Source organism: Primulina huaijiensis, chromosome 12, assembly GCF_012295235.1.
Source record: "Primulina huaijiensis isolate GDHJ02 chromosome 12, ASM1229523v2, whole genome shotgun sequence".
Classification (NCBI taxonomy): domain Eukaryota; kingdom Viridiplantae; phylum Streptophyta; class Magnoliopsida; order Lamiales; family Gesneriaceae; genus Primulina; species Primulina huaijiensis.
Window position 1 is genome coordinate 19,520,800 of NC_133317.1, and position 20,833 is coordinate 19,541,632.

The 20,833-nt window shown below is 35.3% G+C and overlaps 1 protein-coding gene across 1 annotated transcript; it reads left to right on the top strand.

The window, feature by feature from the left end:
• The first annotated feature begins 672 nt into the window (after positions 1 to 672).
• On the top strand, positions 673 to 2,620 carry LOC140990375 (large ribosomal subunit protein mL101 (rPPR4)). Its single transcript, XM_073460052.1, has 2 exons — positions 673 to 962; positions 1,227 to 2,620. Exons 1-2 carry the CDS (start codon positions 726 to 728, stop codon positions 2,469 to 2,471), a joined length of 1,482 nt encoding a protein of 493 aa, XP_073316153.1. The 5' UTR covers positions 673 to 725; the 3' UTR covers positions 2,472 to 2,620.
• Positions 2,621 to 20,833: the final 18,213 nt, after the last annotated feature.

Genomic DNA, 20,833 nt, shown 5'->3' on the forward strand with positions numbered 1-20,833 from the left:
CAAAAAAGGTTGTTCGGTATAATAATCATATGATTACCCATCGCATGTTCAGACATCTCTATGCCCTTATCAATAAACACAGTACACAACATCACAGATGCTAGTTTCAAGCTCAACCTGTCTTTGTCCTTGTTTTAGGCAGCTGAATCGACTAGAAACGAATTTAGATTATACAAATTCCCTAACCAACAGCTGGTTCACAGGACATCTACTCTAACAGATACATCATGGAGACGAAGGCAATGTCACGACCGATGATCACTACAAACTGGTCAGTGCCTACAGAATATATGAAAGATGTGAATAACTAACTATCCACTGCCTATCGACATAATGAGTGAAGTCAGAGAAGGAGCATTTAAAGGGCGTCTATGGGGTGAACCTTGTGGTGATAAGCTGCAGGTTGTGGGCAATCCTAGTGAAGCTAAGATTAGAGGGAGACAAGCAAGGGTGGACATGATGAAATTGTTCAGCATTTAAACCATTTATTTGACCATCCATTTATTTTATTTTTGCTAAAAATAAAATAAAATTAATATTTATAATTTTTTATTTTGGTAGCTCTATGTTAAACGAGAAATTTGCACCAAGTCAACCAGTCATTTATTAATTTTTTTAAAAAAATGTTAATTATTAAATTACAAAACTCGAAAAGAATATCATATCGTAGTTTCAATAACTCTTTCGACCATTTCCCTCGCCGATTTAGGGTTTTACGAGGAACGATGGCCTCTTCATTTATGCGACAGTTTGAGAAGAAAAGGAGCATTTTGAAGAGGTCAGGTAAAAAGTACTTGGAAGAAGCTCTTTACAAGAACCTGTTTAAGAATGGCGGAGAAGATCAGAATGTTAGGGAACAGCTTAATCACTTCTTGAAGTCTCATAAAAGTGCTTACAAATGGGAAGTAGGGAAATCTCTCAAGCATCTTCGCAGCCGCAAGCTTTATGGCCCTGCGCTCAAGGTGTTGCTTTGTTGATTTTGTTTTTTGCTGTGTGGCTTGTGCCTTGTTTGTTATTTTGATGCATATTATGGAATAGAAGTGAAGTGGTTGGGTACGGGATGGTGCTAGGACAAATTTCGAATCTGTGTAGGTTTTTAAATCATGTTTGAAAAGCTTAATCCTGCAAAAATATTTGTCACTGCTTCTCCAATTCTCTAGTTTTACGACTACTCCCTTGAGTACGTTCATAAATTCACACCTACTTTGGTTCTTTGTTCTCTGTAGTTGTCAGAATCAATGGAGAAAAGGGGAATGAACAGGACAGTCAGTGATGAAGCGATTCACCTCGATCTAGTTGCAAAAAGTAATGGAATTTCTGCCGCTGAAACCTACTTTCTCAATCTGCCTGAATCTTCAAAAAATCATCTCACCTATGGTGCTCTTCTTAATTGTTACTGCAAAGACTTGATGACTGAAAAAGCAGTAGCTTTATTTGAAAAGATGAAAGAACTTAATTTGGAATTGACTTCCATGCCGTATAACAGCCTCATGACCCTTTACTTGAAAACGGGGCTCCCAAAAATGGTTCCAACAATTATCCAGGAAATGAAGGCCTGTGATATCATGCCGGACATTTATACCTACAACATCTGGATGAGGGCTCTTGCTGCTGTTGAAGATATACCTGGGGTTGAGAAAGTTATAGATGAGATGAAACGAGATGGTCGAGTAGCTGGAGATTGGACAACATACAGTAATTTAGCATCAATTTATGTTGATGCTGGACTATTTGATAAGGCCAACAAGGCTCTTAGGGAATTGGAGGTTAAAAATACTCGCAGAGAACTTTCTGCCTACCAATTTCTGATCACGTTGCATGGACGCACTGGAAATTTGCATGAAGTATATCGTATCTGGCGGTCCTTGAAGTTAGCTTTTCAGAGAACAGCAAACATAAGTTATCTAAATATGATACAAGTATTGGTTAACTTGAACGATTTACCAGGTGCTGAGAAATGTTTTAAGGAGTGGGCATCTGGTTGCAAAACTTATGATATTCGCGTTGGAAATGTCCTAATTGGAGCTTATCTAAGAGAAGGTTTATTTAATAAGGCTGAAGTGCTCATGAACCTTGCCCGGAGGAGAGGATCTAAGCCTAATTCGAAATCTTGGGAACTCTACCTTGATTACTATATGAAAAAGAGAGATATTAAATCAGCTGTGGATTGTGTCGAAAATGCAATTTCTGCTGGTAAAGTGGAAGGTGATGAATGGGCTCCTTCCCCTTTAATTGTTCGGGAACTGATGCAACACCTTGAACATAACGAGGATGTTGAGGGTGCTGAGGCTTTCCTGGCAATTTTGACAAAGTCAAAGTATAAATTGCAATCCGAGGTACTTGAATCTTTGATAAGAATTTATGCAGCCTCTGGAAAAAAGAGTTCAACTATGCGTCAACGGATTAAAATGGAGAAAGTGGATTTGAGTGAGGAAGGTATGAAATTACTGAATGATATCTCAGATCAATGAGCTATATTGAATCGATATATCTATTTCTGTTGGTATTTACTTGAGGTTGTGCTACATCGACCTCTAACCTCATTCAATTGTAGTGTAAGGTTTATTAACTTGTTTGCGTGATTTAAAGTCTTTTGGAAATGAGATTGTTTTCTTGCGTCCAGATCTAAGTTTAAACATGTTTTGATCCGATATTTTTTTAAAACTTTAGCAATTATGATCAATTGAAATAAAGATTGCACTAGACTATATAATCGAAATGTATAATATTCTGTTGAAGTTGATTTAAGTAAGGACTGCTGCTGTTGAAGTTGTACTTGTATGCTTTGTTATTCCACTTCATTGTCAAGCATGTAGCTTTTAAAACTCACATCTTAACACAAGCACACAGAACTAAAAAATGGCCCATCCCTCGAGGGAATTCTGTTGATAAATAAGAAATGAGGAAAATAAAGTTTCCTCTCAAGAGCCTTGGAGACGACAATGTCGGTTGCTTTTATAATTAGCGTATCTCTGCACAATTTGTGTGAAATGTCTGGGAAGATTTGATTCATTCTAATTGACGAATTTCAGAATAATGGGGCTGTGAAGTGAGAGAGAAGGGATGTGACCTTTTTATTTTTCATTAAAATACAAGAATGAGAGGTGTTTATAGCTTTTTATCATTTTGATGTTGAGCTAAATGTCCTCACTCTGTAGTATACGCAGTTAGAACCCCATATCAGGCAACCGTTTTGTGGCGAAAGGTTTCCGTGGTGATGGCTTACCCTTTCAGATAGTCAGCATTGGAGTGAATTGGAAAATTGATAGTGGGATTTCATTTTCGGTGTTCCTATTTTTGAATGGCAAATATTAAATGTGGCGAGTAAACCCTTTTACAGAGAAAAAAGAAAGAAGGAATTTAGGAAATGAAACACTGCCAATGTTTTCTTTAGCTTGGTCCTCTAACTCGACTGGAGATAGACCATTGTGACAGCTAATAATAGATCATGTTATACATGTAGTTTATGTTGGATGTACAACAGTCGGTTGTGAAGCAAGATCTTCATCTTGTAAGGAAGAGGACTTAGTCGTCTGTTCCAAACCATCGTCGAATTAGGCGGAATGAGAGGCTACTTCATTTATTGGTGTCAAGCCATTCAAGAATGCCCTTTTCTGATTCAGACAGGTCTTTCTTTTGCCTAAGTTCGCCTTCTAACAAGCCGAAGTAATCTCTGTACATGCGCTTGTAATAACTATCCAATCTCTGTTCAAATGACAAAATGGGAAAATTAAATTGTACGGGTTACTGGAGTTGTCAAGATAGACAACATAAACATTTACCTCCTTTTCATTTTATGCCTTGCTTTCTTGTGATTTCTTCAGTTATTCTGAGGACAGAATCGGATTACAGCCTATAAAAACCAATATTTAGAATGCCCAAAAAATAAATAGTTCGGAGCGTGCTATTAAGCAGGTCAGTCAGTGACCGAGTCGCAACAAGTGCAGTTGAAAGCAGAAGCAGGTCTCTCCTTCCTCCTTCATTGTTGGCTTCTGCTATTCTGATTTGTTGCGGGCTACACTGTAAGTATTCATTCTTGAAGCTGCAGACATAGCCATGAAGATAGCCAATTCTTTGTTGGAACCACTCCTTTATGGTTTTTTAGACCATGTGTTGTGTGGTCCATGCATTACCATTTCACTGATGAATTATTCTTAGTTTTCATTTAAAATGAATTCAATAATCTTGTTTATGCATAAGAGTTTCAGTAGTATAACAACTTTATATATTTTCTCTTCGCTGAGATAAAGAAATTTTTTTTAAAAGAAAACTATATGCCAAAAATAAATTTTATAATCGTAGCTAGTGATATATGATATTACTTATTATTATTATCCCAAGATGTGCGTGTTTCTCGGCTGTAAAGAAAAAAAAAAGCCAAATCGTATGTTTATTCCACATACCCAATTTTCTATCATCACATATTTATTGTTGAATGTAATGAGTAAAAAAAACATAATAATTATAACATATAAGCGTTGCATGCGTGTAAAATAGTACATAAATATTATGAGATTTATGTGTTATAAACATTGAAATTGATAGAGGAGTGTAAGGAAGTCAGTGTTAGAGCACTGTCTTTTTGTATTCAAGACGCATCGAAAGTTTTAAAATTTTAGTTTCGACGTTCGAAAATATCTTTAGGCGCCGTATGTTATTTAAACATCCATGGATTGTTAAATTGTATATCTATGCGTTTTAAACGCTGGACTTTATACCAATTTAAGATTAGCGGAGATGGTCTTTCTTGTATTTTCCTTCGGACGGATCTTCGCCGTTGGATCGTAAAAATTAAGTCCACGGTCAGAGACTTTAGCATTAGTAATCGCAAACAAACTTGCGTTGGGACTAGATCATCCGAATTTTCAAATTCCGGAGGCGTTGCGGCGGCGGCGGCGGAAGTCTTGGCTGAAATTTCCTTTTCACAAAAGGGGTTGGGCGAAATTTAGTTGAGGAGGGGAGATGAGAAATTTTGTACGTCAAAACTTATGTGCAAAAATCCGTGTGTATTTTTCATATACCCCTTGTGTTATATTTATAGAGATTGATTCTTGATCCTATCAAGAATCCCTTTCCCAACATGATTCCTAATTTTTGTCTCATCAATACTCTTAATTTTTATTAAATAAAATTATCATATTATTTTTGTAACGATCATGGGCCATTAGGCTGAACCAACATGGGCCTCGGCTTATACTCATGCACCTCTACTAAGCCCTTGCCCAACTGATACCAACACTTTAAGAATATAGGTACTTACGTCTGTAGGTCATGGGTTCAAGTGTTGCGGAGGCGAAGAAACCACTTTCCAGGTGTTTGATATTCTATGTTTGACGGTGCATGGGCTGGGCTAGGGCTCATGCTGAACCATCCTAACGATTCATTATCAGTAGTGGTGCATGAGTATGGGTCGAGGCCCATGTTGGTTCAGCCTAATGGCCCATGATCGTTACAATTATATCATGTATTTATCAACTTTTGATAATGCATAATATATATACATATTTTTATATCTCTATATAAAATGTATATATAAATATTAATATATTTACTCATGTACATTTAATACAAGCTTGGATATATTAATTAAATTAAATAATTATTATTTAATGAATTTATTAGTTAATTGATTATAGACCCCTCTAAAATATTTTATGAGAATTTGTACATATTAGTAGTCGTCATTACTGGTACCAACATTTAATTAGAAAATTCCAAATTTATTAAATAAATAATTCTAAACTCATTATAACCACGATCAGCGACCTAACAGTGTCGATGTGTCAAGGATACAAGTCTTGTTCATATAATGAAAATTGAAAATTTCGAAGAACAAAATTTTTACTTACAATATTGAACAGTTTCCAGTTTTGTGAACCCCTCACAAAACAGACAGTTCAACTCTCTTTTCTCAATTAGCAATTAAGCTAACTTCCATTTTTTATATATTATGGAATCAACTATAGTCGTCAAATTCAATTCCTTGAACTTTGACTTTGTCAATGGGAACACAGAATCCGATACTTGTGTGGCCCTCAATGGTTTAGGGATACAGCTAGCTGTGAGTTCACATCTCCACGTGATTCATAATAACATTTATTCTTATTCGGGTTTACCATAATTAGTCTCATTCTTTTCATCAACTCCTTGATCAAGAATGTCAGAACTCATTCCTGATTGCACTCATCAGATCATGGTAAGAGCGTCTAGTAGCATCGTCTCATGATCTCCTAAGTATCGCTGATAGTGCCTGCAAGAACCTTAAGTCATAGTTAGAGTATAGTACGGTCCCTTCAACTCATATATTCCGATCGAATGTGCAACTGTTGGTATATCGAGAGTTGCATATGAATTCGATACAAAGAGTGTCATGATATGTACAACTGAGGAAACACTTTTCCAAAATACACATGTCTTATTCTGACAAGAGATTCCTTGCATTATTAACCTATCAAATCATATAAAATATCTTTATCCGTAGGAAAACAGTGAATCTCCGAGTATAATGTATTTGCTCCTACGTATTTTGAAACTACACACAACCTCGTTACCTGATGACCCTCAATGAAGTCGGTAAACGAATCAAAGTGTATGCTAGTACGCAGAGTCCTTACATTGTCCTGAGTCAAAGAACTAATGATGTACAACCATCACTGTAGAATATGCTCCTTGCATGAATATACAGATATAACATAATGTCATAATTGGATAAAGTCGTAAAATATTTTTAAAATAAAGATAGTTTTATATTAGAGTCAATAAAGCCCAAGACACAAGTTCACTCGTTGGGCACGTATCCTAACAGTTTGATGGATATTTATTGGAAAAGAACTAAAAATGGGAAGTTCTTAATTGTATCAAACTTATGTTTCTTGAAAAATATAACGAAGTTGTAAGATAATTTTAGGATTTTGGAAACTTTAAAATAAATTAATAATTGATGACATATCACACACTTGTATCATGCACCTTGTATAGATTAGATCAAATATTAACGTTTGATGTTACAAAAAACTAATGAATCAGGATTTTGAACACCGAGTAAGTTTGTTAAAACTAAGGGAAAAAAATAATTATCACGACTATATATTAGTTTCTTGATTTACACGACTTTTCATCTTTCCATGTTTTTTACATCATTATCTCTAATTATTATACTGTTTGATAAATTTTACTATGTTAGTGTCTCTCTTGAATACTTGTTTTAGTAATGATATTTACATATTTAACTTATATAAATATGGGCAGAGGCGGATGCATTGGTGGGCTGTAGCCCAACCCAATTTTTTTTTTAAATACTTAAGTTAAAATTTCAGCCCATCCACCAATGTCCCAGTCCAGCCCACTTTTTTTTTTAATACTTAAGTTAAAATTTCAGCTCACCCACCAATGTCCCAGTCCAGTCCAGCCCAGCCCATTTACATGGGTGAGACCAAATTCAGCCCATAACCTCTAATCCGGCCCACCTCAATTCTACAAAATTTCTCTCCCAACTCCTTTAGCGAGAGAATAGAAGGCGCAATCGGGCTCCCAAAAAATCGAATTGCTCATCCCACAGGGCAACAATCCAAGTAAGAATCGGCTATACATGTTTGATTTTGTTTTTGATGGCTTCTCTATGCGTGATTTGTGGTTTCTTGGTTGTCTTTTTCAATGTTGTCCTTGAATTGAGTTTTAGAGGGAGTGGCAAGAGTAGGATACTCTGAATTTCGAAATCGTAGCTGGGCTACTGTGATTCTGCTATTTGTATTTTGTATATCGTAAAGTGGCTTGAAGCAAAATTTGTCGGTGTTTGAGTAACAATTGTTGTTCTTTAAATATTGATTTCTTGGTGTTTGATTAACAATTTCATACGGGGGTGTATCTTTGCAACTTGGTGCCGAGAACTGCACGTAACTCCAATCCATTTGCATGTTGGGAAAGAAACGGACCAGTTTCGGGACAAAACATGAGAAGGGTCTAAACTGAGCTCGGATTTGAATGCAAGAAGCGCAGATTGATCCGTGGTTATGTTGCTTAACGACATGGCCAAATAAGCCATCAGAATATTTAAGAGTGAAATTGCTTGAAGAAAAAAATGTCCCTTCACGCCCATTTCCAGAAAGTCGGGTGATTACAGATTAATGTCCCTTCTTTTCTCATTTGGACAATATTGTTAATATTGTCACTTCTTCTACTAAGCGCATTGCTGAATTACATACTGCACAAAGAAATGAAATTGAGCATATGTTGTCAATTGGAGAACGTGATTCTGGAAGTGGTGCAAACCAGATTGGTAATTTGCAACAAGCAGGAGCTACTCGTTGGAGTTCTCACTATGATTTGGTAAAAAGCTTGATAGGTATGTACACTGCAACTTGCAAAGTTTTTGAAGTTCTCAGTGATCATTCTCCAAATAGAAGAGCTAAGGCTGAAGTTCGTGGGATTTACAGAAACATGGCAAGCTTTGAATTTGTGTTTATTTTGCACTTAATGCATAAAATTACGAGAACAACAGATACTCTTTGTCAAATTCTTCAAAGAAAATCTCAAGACATTTCGACTGCTATTGCATTTGTCACTACTACCAAAACTAGCTTTCAAGAATTTAGAGAATGTGGGTGGAACGAATTTCTTCAGGAAGTTAAAGTTTTTTGCTCAAAAAATGAAATTGATGTGCCTGACCTTGATTGTCTATATAAGATTGGACGTTCCTGTCGGCAAACTACAATAGAACATCATTACCACTTTGATGTTTTTAATGCAGCAATAGATTTCATTTTGATGGAGTTAAATACTCGGTTCAATGAGTCATCAGTGAAACTTCTTTCTCTTAGTACAGCTTTAGATCCTAAAAGTTCATTTGACTCATTTACCAGTGATGATATTTGCAAGCTTGCAACGAAGTTTTATCCTGGAAATTTCACAGATCAAGAAATAGTTGCTTTGGAGTATGAATTGATACATTATAAACTTTATGTGATGTAGAATTTAAAGGTTTCTACACTTGTTGAGTTGTGTCAGCAATTGACTGAGAGTGGACGGTCAAATGTTTACGTTATGTTGACTAGGTTGATTCATCTTGTTTTGACATTACCTGTGTCTACCACTACTACTGAGCGAGCTTTTTCAGCAATGAAGCATGTGAAAACGGCACTTCGCAATAAAATGGAGGATGACTTTATTGCCTATTGTTTGACACTCTATATTGAACGAGATTTAGCTAAACATATTGATGTAAATTCTATTATTGATGAATTTTATGTTTTTTAAATCTCGTAGGGCACAACTTCGTTGAACGATATAATGTAGTTTTTTTAATAATATATAACTTATCATATTGAGTTCAAGCCCCTCCCGCCCCCCAACTCTTATTTCTGGATCCGTCTCTGAATATGGGTATACACATATTTAATTAAGTTAGATATCACAATGTATGTGCCATATATTACTTGTGTGCTTTTAAGGGGATCCGAGCTGGTGGGAGTAGATCAACGCTTGCAATGGTCAGGATTTAGATTCTCTACCAACACTTTCTCATAAGATTATGTCGTGCAAAGTTTGCTCATTGCGATTTACCTGAATAATGTTGTTTATTCAAAAGAGTTTACTTCTTAACGAAATTCTTGTTTTTCTATTTGTGTAAGACTTTATACAAAGAATCAACTCTAGGACATTGAAAATCTATAAATAAGATATCATTGATGCTACGTGTGTGTAGTAAGTGGTTTTGAGTCGGTGATTTTTGAGAGTCGAAGGAAAAGCAAAAAATTACATCAATGAAGATTTTGCGTGATCATTTGAAGGAAGACGATGTTTGTTGTGTTGTCATATGAGGTGTTGGAGACACTCGAAAACAATATTCGTGTACAATGTTGGTTAAAGAGTTATTTGTGGTTCTGGGTTTCGGCAAAACAGTCGTTACATCTGTGGGTTTTTTTTTAATTATTTGGGATGCAATTTACTTTCTTGACTTGTTAAGAAATATCTTTTTCATAGTTTCACTAGTATTGGTTTTGTAAATTATTTACAAATTTCTAGTGAATATTTTGTAATGAGACACCGTTAACTTGTGCATGATTTATTCTGTCTTATTTTTTGATAAAGTATATTTGTGTGTTTAATTAATATATTCTATAGTATGTTGTGGATGTTTATTACAACACTTGCACACAACACTTAACCTCAATATTTTTTGTAATTTTATTTTAAACAAAACAATTTTCAAAGAGGACGAAGATTTTCGGTGGACCATTTGTGACTCATTTTTCTTAAACAACATTTTCTTTTTCATCTTTTGTGGGGATCCAACTAATGTAGCAAAAAAATAAACCTACCCAAACGAGTGCTTCCGTAGATTCCAGAGTATCAACAATCAACAATCAACAATATGATCTCGATCACAAACTTTTGTGGGTTGTTCATACGTCATAAAGCAAAGTCTATGTGTTTCTTGTTGATTTATGGTAGTTTTTCCATTTTATTAATTATTCTTCTTGTTGTGTTGGGTTCTCTTCATAATTTGAAAGTTTATGTGTGATTTTCTTGTGGTTTCTTGTTGTAGTTTGTCGTCGATTTTTCGCTGTTTTTTTAGTTGAAATTTTTTTTATTTCCGATTTGTCATAATGTGCCAACCAACTTACTTTTCATTACTTTCACGTGATACAATAAAAGAAATGAATACATAAAAACAAAAAAATGAGAGGTTGTAGACTCATAGATAGGAGTGTGCAATCGGTCTATTCGGCGACCGATCGAACCGAATAGACCTATAACCGATTTAACCGATTTTATTTCAGAATAACCGAACCGACCGAATTTTAAACGTCTGCCCTTTTATCGCTTAGGAGTACTAGAAATTTTTTTTTTTTTTTAAAAAAACCTCACATAGCATTCGGCCGAACCATAAAATTTCATAAAATATTTTTGACATCATTTTAAAATAAACAACCAACTAACATTTTTCTAAATTTAAAAATAACATTTGAAAAGTATAGCACATACTATAGCCTCTCAAAAACCACTCATAATCATGATAAAAGTCATAAAATCTTTTAACATAAATCATAACATATATGCGGAAACTAGCGTCGGTCCTCGGGTCACGTGTACCTCCAGTCCAGTCGGATCAACCATCAAAACCTCCATTAGCATTATCATGATAACCTGCATCCATCACACTTAGTGAGTCTAATGACTCAACACACCATAATCTTTATAACAAATAATACATATAAAACCACATGCAACAGTGAAAAATACTTGTACTTAAAATATCATTTTCATGGAGATGCATAAACTTTAAACATGAACATTTTCTTAAACATTTTCTTGATGCATAAACTTTAATTAAAACGTTTTCATGATATGCATAACATAAACCTTAAATTTTTCCTTTTCCTCAACATGACATGACATAAAACCCCTTTCATGATCATAAACATTTTTCCTTTCCCTTTTCCTTTTCTTTTTCTTTTGTTGAATTCAGATCGTTAATTGTGACTTTCCTCACATGACATGATCGATGGATCCATCTAAATATAACCACAGTACTGGGCGGCGGGGACATCAGCGACGCTCTCACCGGTCAACTGAGCCTTGGCCTAACGTGATCGAATAGAAATACGATCGTCGGGGCTCCCACTGGTGCCTTCTCCCATAAATGGGCTCCCTCTGGGGCCTTCTCCCCTCACGATATCCCCATTCTTCCTCAAACCTCAAAACCTCATATTCGCAATAATGGAAACACGATCGTCGGGCTCCCACTGGGACCATCACCCTCACGACGTCGCCATTATTAACGAATTAGTCACAATCACTTCACCTCCTTCAACATTTTTTTCATTCACATCACTTTATAAAAATCATGAATAACATAACATTTTTCATTTTTGAAACCAAGCATGCAACATGTATTTTAAATGTCTTCCTTAAATCATAAAAATCAACAGACATTTAAAAATCATAATTTAATCGTGAACATTTCATAAACATTTAAAAATAATAATTTTAACCTCAAAACATTTAAAATAACATTTTGACATATTAAATCATAAACATATAAAATTCTCTAAACATTTAAAATATCATTTTAACTTATAAAATCTCATAAACGTGTAAAATATCATTTTAACATATAAAATTCCATAAATATCCATAACTATAGAAAATAATCATATTAACACATAAAATAGCATTCAGGGCACTGCCATGACGTTTACTAATTTCTAGGTGTAAAAAGACCGTTTTACCCCTGGACGTCTAATTTTACGTTTTTGACTTTCTTCTTAATTTTATTGACTCTAACAAGTCCCAAATAGTTATTTAAGCCTACATGAATTTTCTCATATTTTTATTTAGCCTAAAACGAGGACTTTTAAATAAGACGTATTACTGCGTTTTAATCCCGAATTAACCCAAACATTAATATAAATTTCCCAAATTCAAAACTTAAACTTATAATAATTATTTAAGCTTAAACCTAATTTTTCATAATTTTATAAAGCTTAAAACTAGACTTTTCGATTAACTCGTTAATTAGCGTTTCGTACGGCGATTAAATCCCGAATAAATCCAAAACTCGTTATTTTGATCCCAAATTTTAAACATAACATTTTTAAGATTTATTCTACCCTTCCAAGTCATGAGCCACCCCCGTGGACCCATGGATTCAATTTTAGTTCTTTAATTTTCGTTTTTGACACCTTAACGAACCCATCGAGCCATCTCCCAATTTACTCGAGCCACGCCCGAGCCACCTTGAACCAAAACCTAGCCAACCCATCTAGGGACCCTACTGTGCAAGCCCAGCCCGAAAAACCAGCCCTGGCCCGACCAAAACACTTCTGAAACTTGCCCCCAAGTGCATGCGTGTGTGTGTTTGTAGTGTCCATGTTGAATTGGGTTTCCTTAGTTGCCTAGGACTCTTCTAGCCGGCTAACCACTGACCACCCATGACCCTCACCTTCCCTGGACCACGCCCAGACCCAGCCCAGACCAACCCAAGTCCCTGGACCCACGCAGCGGCCCACTAAACCTTGACAGCAACCATACGCTCAACCTTGCTGTCATGTGCCTTCCTCACTTTCCTTGAACCAGCGGCCAGCCAGGCCACTCCAGCCCCTGCCCAGACCCTAGTGCACCCTCTTAGGACCCTAGTGACTCGACCTAGCCCAGCCCACGAGCCTTGGACCGAGCCCCTACCCTATACTGATCGCACGAAGTCTGCACCTCAAGGTGCAGCTTCTCGGGTGGGAGTCCTTGCTTGCAAGGACTCCTCCCTTCCCTTCCAGACTGAGTGCTAGCATGGCTAGGACTCTCCCCCTGACACCAACAGACCCTAGGCTAGTCATGAGCCCCAGCCCAGGCCAGCCCTCCCATTAAAACATGAACACCGAATCCCCTAAAGCTTCCTGACAGCAAAAACCGATTTTCTGTGTACAGCTTATGGTGCAGCAATTTACGTGAGTTTAGGACCTTTTAAATTCATGTAAAAACATCTCTTGATCATGTCATAACATCATGGCAGCCCCTTACATGCATAAAACAATTTACGGGATTCAAAATCATGAGTTCAACACACATACGTGCAAAAATCCGAAAATTTCAGAGATAAATTCGTGCTCTTCATGCATACAATAATTAAAACATTATTATGATATGATGGATGAGAAAAGGGAGATTTAGGCGTGCCTTTGCGTTAATTACGCACGAAAACCTTTGACGTCGAAGAACGGATCGAAACACGGCTTACTTCCCTTGAACCTTCTTACGAAAATTTCCTTCAAAACTGTGATGTGTGTGTATGTCGTGAGTTTTGGAGAGTTTGGGAGGAGTTTTTGATTTGCCAAAGAGGGTGGCGTGAGTTTGTGGGTGATGTGTATAGGGTTTGAGTGATTTATATAATATAAACTCTAATTAAATCATTGATTAAACTCTAGGCCTATCAAGCCAATTAGTTTAAGCCCAATAGCACTAATTAGGATTTAATAACATCATAAAAATTGGTTTTTGTAAAATAAGTTCGTGAATTAAATAGCCGGGTTGCTTAAAAGCTCGTATTTTAGTTGAAAATCCAACACCGATAAAAATTACGTCCCGGCGTATAAAATCACCTCAAAACCCTATTATTTTCAAAAGTGCTAAAAAGCATCACCCATATTTTAAATAATTAAAAATAATCATTTAATAAAAATATTTTACATTTTTTTTTCAGCCCTCGGTTCCCGTTCCTCGATCGTCACTTGAATATTCCTAAAAATACAATTTTATGCATGATGACAATAAAAATCTCATTTAGCATATGCACAAGTATGTCACATAATTAATTAGCAATTAAAATCAATTAATTACTCATTTTCAAATTTCCTCGACTCGCATGCGGTTGGATTACGTTGTCTAAATTTTGGACCTTACAGAATTAATCATAGAAACCGAATTAATCTAACCGATTTTTAAATCGGTTATTTCGGTCAACGACCGAGAAAACCGATTTTTTTTTAAAAAAATGTGAATTATAACAAAAAAAAAGAAAAAAAAAAGAAAAAGAAAGCATGAGTGCATGACTATCTTGAACGATACAAACTCGAAGATATTACAATCAAATTTGAAGATATTACGATCAAACATATACGATACAAACTTGAAGATATTACAATCACTAAAACGTAAGCATGAGTGCATGACTATCTCGAAGGAAATCAAGTCTCTCATCATAAGATGTGATAATCTTTGTTTATCGTAGAAAAATGTGTTAGCATCAACCATGAATGAACATAGAATAATGTTCGAGAAGTAAGAATTCAGAAGATGAAACAGAGAGCATAATAAAGTACATGACAAAACGTTTCATTTATCATTCTCACTTACATATTTCATTTATGATTAATCAACAGTATTGTTGAGGAAGATGAGTCCAACCCAAGTTTTGCTATCTCTGAAAAAGAAAGTATGACACACAAGTAAAATAAATTAGAAGTTTATAGCAATAAAAAAATTATAACTATAACATTTTTATAAAAAAAAAACTTACGATCTTCTAGGTTTTCCTTATCCTCCAAAGTCTCTTCAACATTAATTGGTATTGGGCATGAACGGAGCCAATCTTGTGTGCAAACAAGGCTTTCCACTATCTTAGGAGTCAATGAACTCCTAAAACAATCAAGTACTCGGCCACCAGTACTAAAAGCAGATTCTGAAGCAACAGTTGATATTTGAATAGCCAAAACATCACGAGCAACTTCATAAAGTATGGGAAATTTATGACAATTTTGCTTTCACCATCCCAAAATATCAAAATATTCAGAATACTCTTCAACCAACTCATTTAGATATCTATCCAATTCTGAAATATTACTATCACTAAAACTCTTTGTCTTTTGCTTTTTGTACTTCTCAAGAATTGATTGTCTTTTTAAATTTGTTTGACTTGCACTTTTTTGCTCAACGTCACTTACTTATCGAATAGATAACACTTTTGATTTGCTTCCTTGAGGCTCCATCTTCTCCTTGTAATTTTTATACAAAGAAAGCAAAGTTTCTTTTACTGTTTTTCCTACTCTTACACCAATTTCATCTCCATACAATTCTAACAACATGAATTCAACAAAATCCAATTTGTGTCTTGGATCGAGCACCACCACAACATAGAGTAAATTATTCATTTTCTCGGGATCTCCTCAGTACTTGTCAATTTTTATTTTTTTTTACATTTTAACTCCCATAGAATATACACCAAAATCGTCACTTTCTTTCCACTCTTTCAATATTGTGTGAATGAAACTAATCTCATGTGCAAAAGTATTGGATGTGACATACAAGGAACCTGAAACTTTCAAAGTTAGTTAATAAAATACTTGCAATAAAGCAGCAAAAGTCCTAACATTTTCCCAATCGGCACTAGTAGGCCTCCCATCGAAAGTTCTCATTTCTTTTTTAGGTTTACCATCTGCACCGAATACTACCACTCCACCATCATTCACAACAACAATCCATTTTGTGAGTTGAAGATCCAATTTATAACATGGATCTTGTTCATCAAATCTTTCGAAAGCCCTTTCAAATTTTTGAGCTACATTCAACATTAAGAAAGTTGAGTTCCATCTTGTTAATACGTCAAGACATAAAGAATTCTTGCTTTCAATTTTTTCAATCTTCACACATTTTTTAAACTTATTTAATCTAGAAGGAGATTGTTTAACATATTTCACTGCATCTCCGACCCTTGTCACCGACTCACTCGTATCTTTCAAGCCATCAACAACAATCAAATTGATTATATGAGCTACACACCTCATATGAATTCACTCTCCCTTTAAGATAGTAGAATCCCAATTTGCCATCTTTCTTTTCAAATTACTGATTGCGACATCATTTGAACTTGCATTGTCAACCGTAATCGTCAAAATTTTGTCAATTTCCCAATCCCTTAAGCATGTCTCAATTGCTAAACTAATGGACTCACCTTTATGACTTGTAACTAGACAAAAATTGAATCCTTTTTTGTAAAGTCCAATTTTTATCAATAAAGTGAGCAGTCAGACACATATAATTGATCTTTTGAATCGAAGTCCATGTATCTGTTGTCAAACAAACTCTTTGTGATGAATTTTTTAATAAACTTTTTAATCTTTCTCTCTCAACTTCATATAAATCAACAATATCACGTGCAACTGTCCATCTTGAAGGTATTCGAAACGTTGGACATGTTATAGCCATAAACATTTTAAATCCATCCCCTTCTACAAATTTGAAAGGGAGTTCATCTACCACAATCATTCTAGTCAAAGCTTTCCTACATACTTCTTGATCAAATTTCCAAGTAGTCAAACACGCCTCACTGTCTTTTGCACCTTGTTGTAGACTTAACTGTGCTTGATTAGTCTCAATAACATGTGGGTTTTTTCAACAAGAATTCATATGTGCCCTCAAACTCGCTGTTCCATTTTTATATGGATCACAATAAAATTCCTTATCACAATACTTGCATTTAGCTTTAATTTCATTTTCAGAATTGGAAAATTTTGTGAAATGCTCTCATACCTCACTTCTTGGTTTCATTGTTTTTCGTTTGGTTGCCTTCACTTTAGAATTCACACATGTTTGTATTCCAGTTGAAGGTCGTGGAATGGAACAACTATCAACAATATTCATAATTGATATATCTTCTTGCCTGGACATCTACAATTAAATAATAAAATTTTTCATTAAAATAACAAATAACAAATCAATCTTGAATTTTTTTTGTGATGCCTCGAAGACTTTATGGTTACCGAAATAAGCTGTAGCAGATCATCTGGTTAGGATAATCAAACTTTATGCAACACATTATTTAAAATGATGCATCATGATACCATGCACAAGCTGCAACTGAATCTAAGAGTGGGAATGAGACTAAGAAAGGAAGCAAAATAACTTCAACAAAGTAGAGAAGAACACTCAAAAGTTATTACTCCCTCATACATGTTTCCATTCAAGTATATCTATAAACAATGTTCCAATCCCTAAATGCCATATTTCTTTCTAAAATGTGTTTACTTAAGATTAATGATTTAAAGTCCACTGACTCTCGTCTATCACCTTTGCGGTGAAACTATACAAAGTCTCAAAACTCTTCTTGCCTTGAAACAATACTCCAATTCATAGTTATATAATTCAACTAAGATTAGCCCATCAATTAAAGGCAAATCTAAATCCCTTGTGCAGGTTGTGCTAAACATCTGTATACTGAACCTCATTACAATTTAAACGATCACCCAACTTCATACACCTACTAATCGAAAACAAAACCAGCGAACACAATCATAAATCCTTCATGGAATTAGATTTATTGCACCGTAATAAAACTTAAGATTAATCCTAAAAAACTATAAAAAAAACACAAAAACTGAAAACTGAAAACTGAATTAACTAGCACACTATCTCATCATCCTCGGATCCATTTACAACCACTGCGAAAGAAGGGGCAGCACATGAAGAGAAAATCAATGGCAGAAATGTCAGAAGAAAACATACTTCTTCAAGAAATTCAAAGTCCACAAAAGCGGAGATGCAAGTACACTTGTACTAATAAATAAAACCAACATTGTCACCTCTGGCCAGCTTGTTTTCGTTGTTGAACAGCCCGCTCAGCACTTGTCTCCCGCACTCATCCGTCACCTTCGAAGCCCGTCTGCGTGAAATTTCCTTCGCTTAAGATGCCTTCTCAATTAGGTCAAATGAAACTTATAATGGGTTGTCAAGTTTGGCCCTTATATTAACAGTTGAGCTTCTTTACCATTAATTTCTAATTACCCACTTACAATTTAAATTAATATAATTATAAATCGGTTTTTCGGTTTAACCGAATTTTTAAAATTAGAACCGAATTAACCGAATTAACCGATTTTTTAAAATTTCAAAACCGAATTTCCAATTAACCGAACCGATTTTTTTAATTAATTCGGTTCGGTCGGTTAATTCGGTTTAACCGAAATTTTTCACACACCTACTCATAGAACACAAGAATACAAACAGGTAAAATATATGATTTGTGTTCGTTTTTTATTATCGTTGGTTTCTCTTCGATTTATGATAGTTTCTCATCGAACTGTGCTAGCCCGTCTTCAAATTATTCTTGCTTTTCTTCAATTCGTGTTGATTTGTTTAGTTTGTAGGGAATTTAACAATACATATAAGAAAGTATTATAGAACTAGTATTTTTTTATATCATAATATCTATAACACCCCGAAAATTCAAAGGTCCACGCGAATCACATGCATGCAATTATTAAATTCTTTGTGTATTTTAAGTAATTGTTTTAATTGCATTAATTAATTATTTTGTGCATATTGACATGTTTAAAATATATTTTTCTACATGATTACATAAAATTGTATTTTTAAAGGGTTATTTGTGTTGCGATCGAGGAACGGAGACCGATGGCTGAAAGAAATAGAAAATGATTTTATTAAATAATTGTTTTTAAATTATTTAAATATGGGTGATGATTTTTATTATTTTTTAAAATAAGGGGTTTTGAGGTGAATTTTTACGCTGGGACGTAATTTTTATCGGTGTTGGTTTTTCAACAAAAATTCAAACAATTTGGTAACCCGATTAATAAATTCACAAACTTATTTAAACAAAACTATTTTAATATTTTAATTAAATTCTAATTAAGCACTAATGAGCATTATTTGTATGCTTAATGGGTCTAAGTTTAATTAAAGATTAATTAACTATAAAATATGTTAAACCCTCCCCATTAAACACCATAACCCACGCCCAACTTTTCAGAATTTTCTCTCCCAAAACACTCCTCATACACGACACACACACATCCAAATTTTAGAGAAAAACGTTCGAAGGCTTCAAGGAACTTCTAGCCAAAGTTGTCGTCCCCGATCTTCGCAATCTTCAACGAACAATCGTACGCTAAATACGCAAAGGCACGTCATATTATTTTCTTCAAACATCTATCACATCATAGTATTTATTTAATTGTGTTTTACATAAAAAATCAAGTGCCATCATGTTATATTTTCGTATATGCTTCATAAGTGATTTTTAATGCTTGAGTTTTCATTCCAAAACATGTTTATTATGTGCCTAAAGGGGCTGCCATGAATTAGGATGATATAAGGCATGTTTTACACGAGTTTGAGGTCTTAGACACACCCCACACACGCTGCAAAAACAAAGGAACAAGTTGGTAACACGTTGTTGTCATGATGGGAAGGAGGGGTTCGGCTTTTGGGTTTTGTGGCTTTGCTTGGTCTTGGCTTGGGACCAGGGCTAGCCAGGGTAGTGGTTGAGTCAAGGGAAGAGTCTTAGCCATGCTAGGACTCGAGATCAGGGGCTGGGAAGGAGTCATAGCAAGCTTGGACTCCACCCGAGACAGTTAACAAGGAGAGGCGCATGTTCAGTAGCTTGTGCAGGAAGAAAGGGCTCGGCCAGGGGGTCTGGGCTGGGCTAGGCTAGGTCCTTTAGAGTTTAAGGAGGGTGTTCTAGGGTTTGGCCAGGGGCTGGAGTGGCTTGGGTGGCTGCTGGCTCGAGCAAAACGTGAGGAAGCACGTGGCAGCAAGGGGGCGCGAAGCTGCTGTCCCATTCAGGTATGTTGCTGCTCGCGTCCAGGGGCTTGGGATGCTCTGAGCGTGGTCCAGGGAAGGTTAGGGTCATGAGGGGTCAAGTGGTTAAGGGCTGGAAGGCTCCTAGACTAGGTGGGAGTCCTATGGTTCAAGGGAACACACACACACACATGCAGAATATTGGGTCATAGTTCCAGGTGAGTTTGAGCGAGCCAGGGCTAGGTTCAGGGGCTTGGGCTTGGTCAGGAGGGTTCCAAGATGGGTTGGCTCGGGTTTGGCTCGAGGTTGCTAAGGCGTGGCTCGAGTAAATTAGGAGATGGTGCGGTGTGTTCGATAAAGGGTCAAAAACAAAAATTAAAAAAGAAAAATTGAATCCATGGGTCCACAGGTGTGGCTCATGACTTGGAAGGGTAGAATAAATAATAAATATGCCATGTTTAAAATTTGATATCAAAATAATGAGTTTTGGATTTATCCGAGATTTAATCGCCGCACGAAAGTTAATTAAAAAATTAATTGAAAAGCCTAGTTTTAAGCTTTACAAAATTATGGAAAATTATTTTTAAGCTCAAATAATTATTAAAAGTCTAAGTTTTGAATTTAGGAAATTTATTTTAAAGTTTGAAATTATTCGAGATTAAAACGCGTTAAAAACGAATAATTAAAGATTAATTAAAAAGTCTATTATTTATGCTAAATAAAATTATGAGAAAATTAATTTATGCTTAAATAATTATTTGGGACATGTTAGAGTCAAGGAATTTAAGAAAAAGTCAAAATGGAAAAT

Excerpts from the sequence above, each read along its gene's own strand:
- LOC140990375 (XM_073460052.1), top strand. The coding sequence starts at position 726 with ATGGCCTCTTCATTTATGCGACAGTTTGAGAAGAAAAGGAGCATTTTG. Across the intron at positions 963-1,226 it reads TTTATGGCCCTGCGCTCAAG|TTGTCAGAATCAATGGAGAA; the intron begins GTGTTGCTTTGT and ends TGTTCTCTGTAG.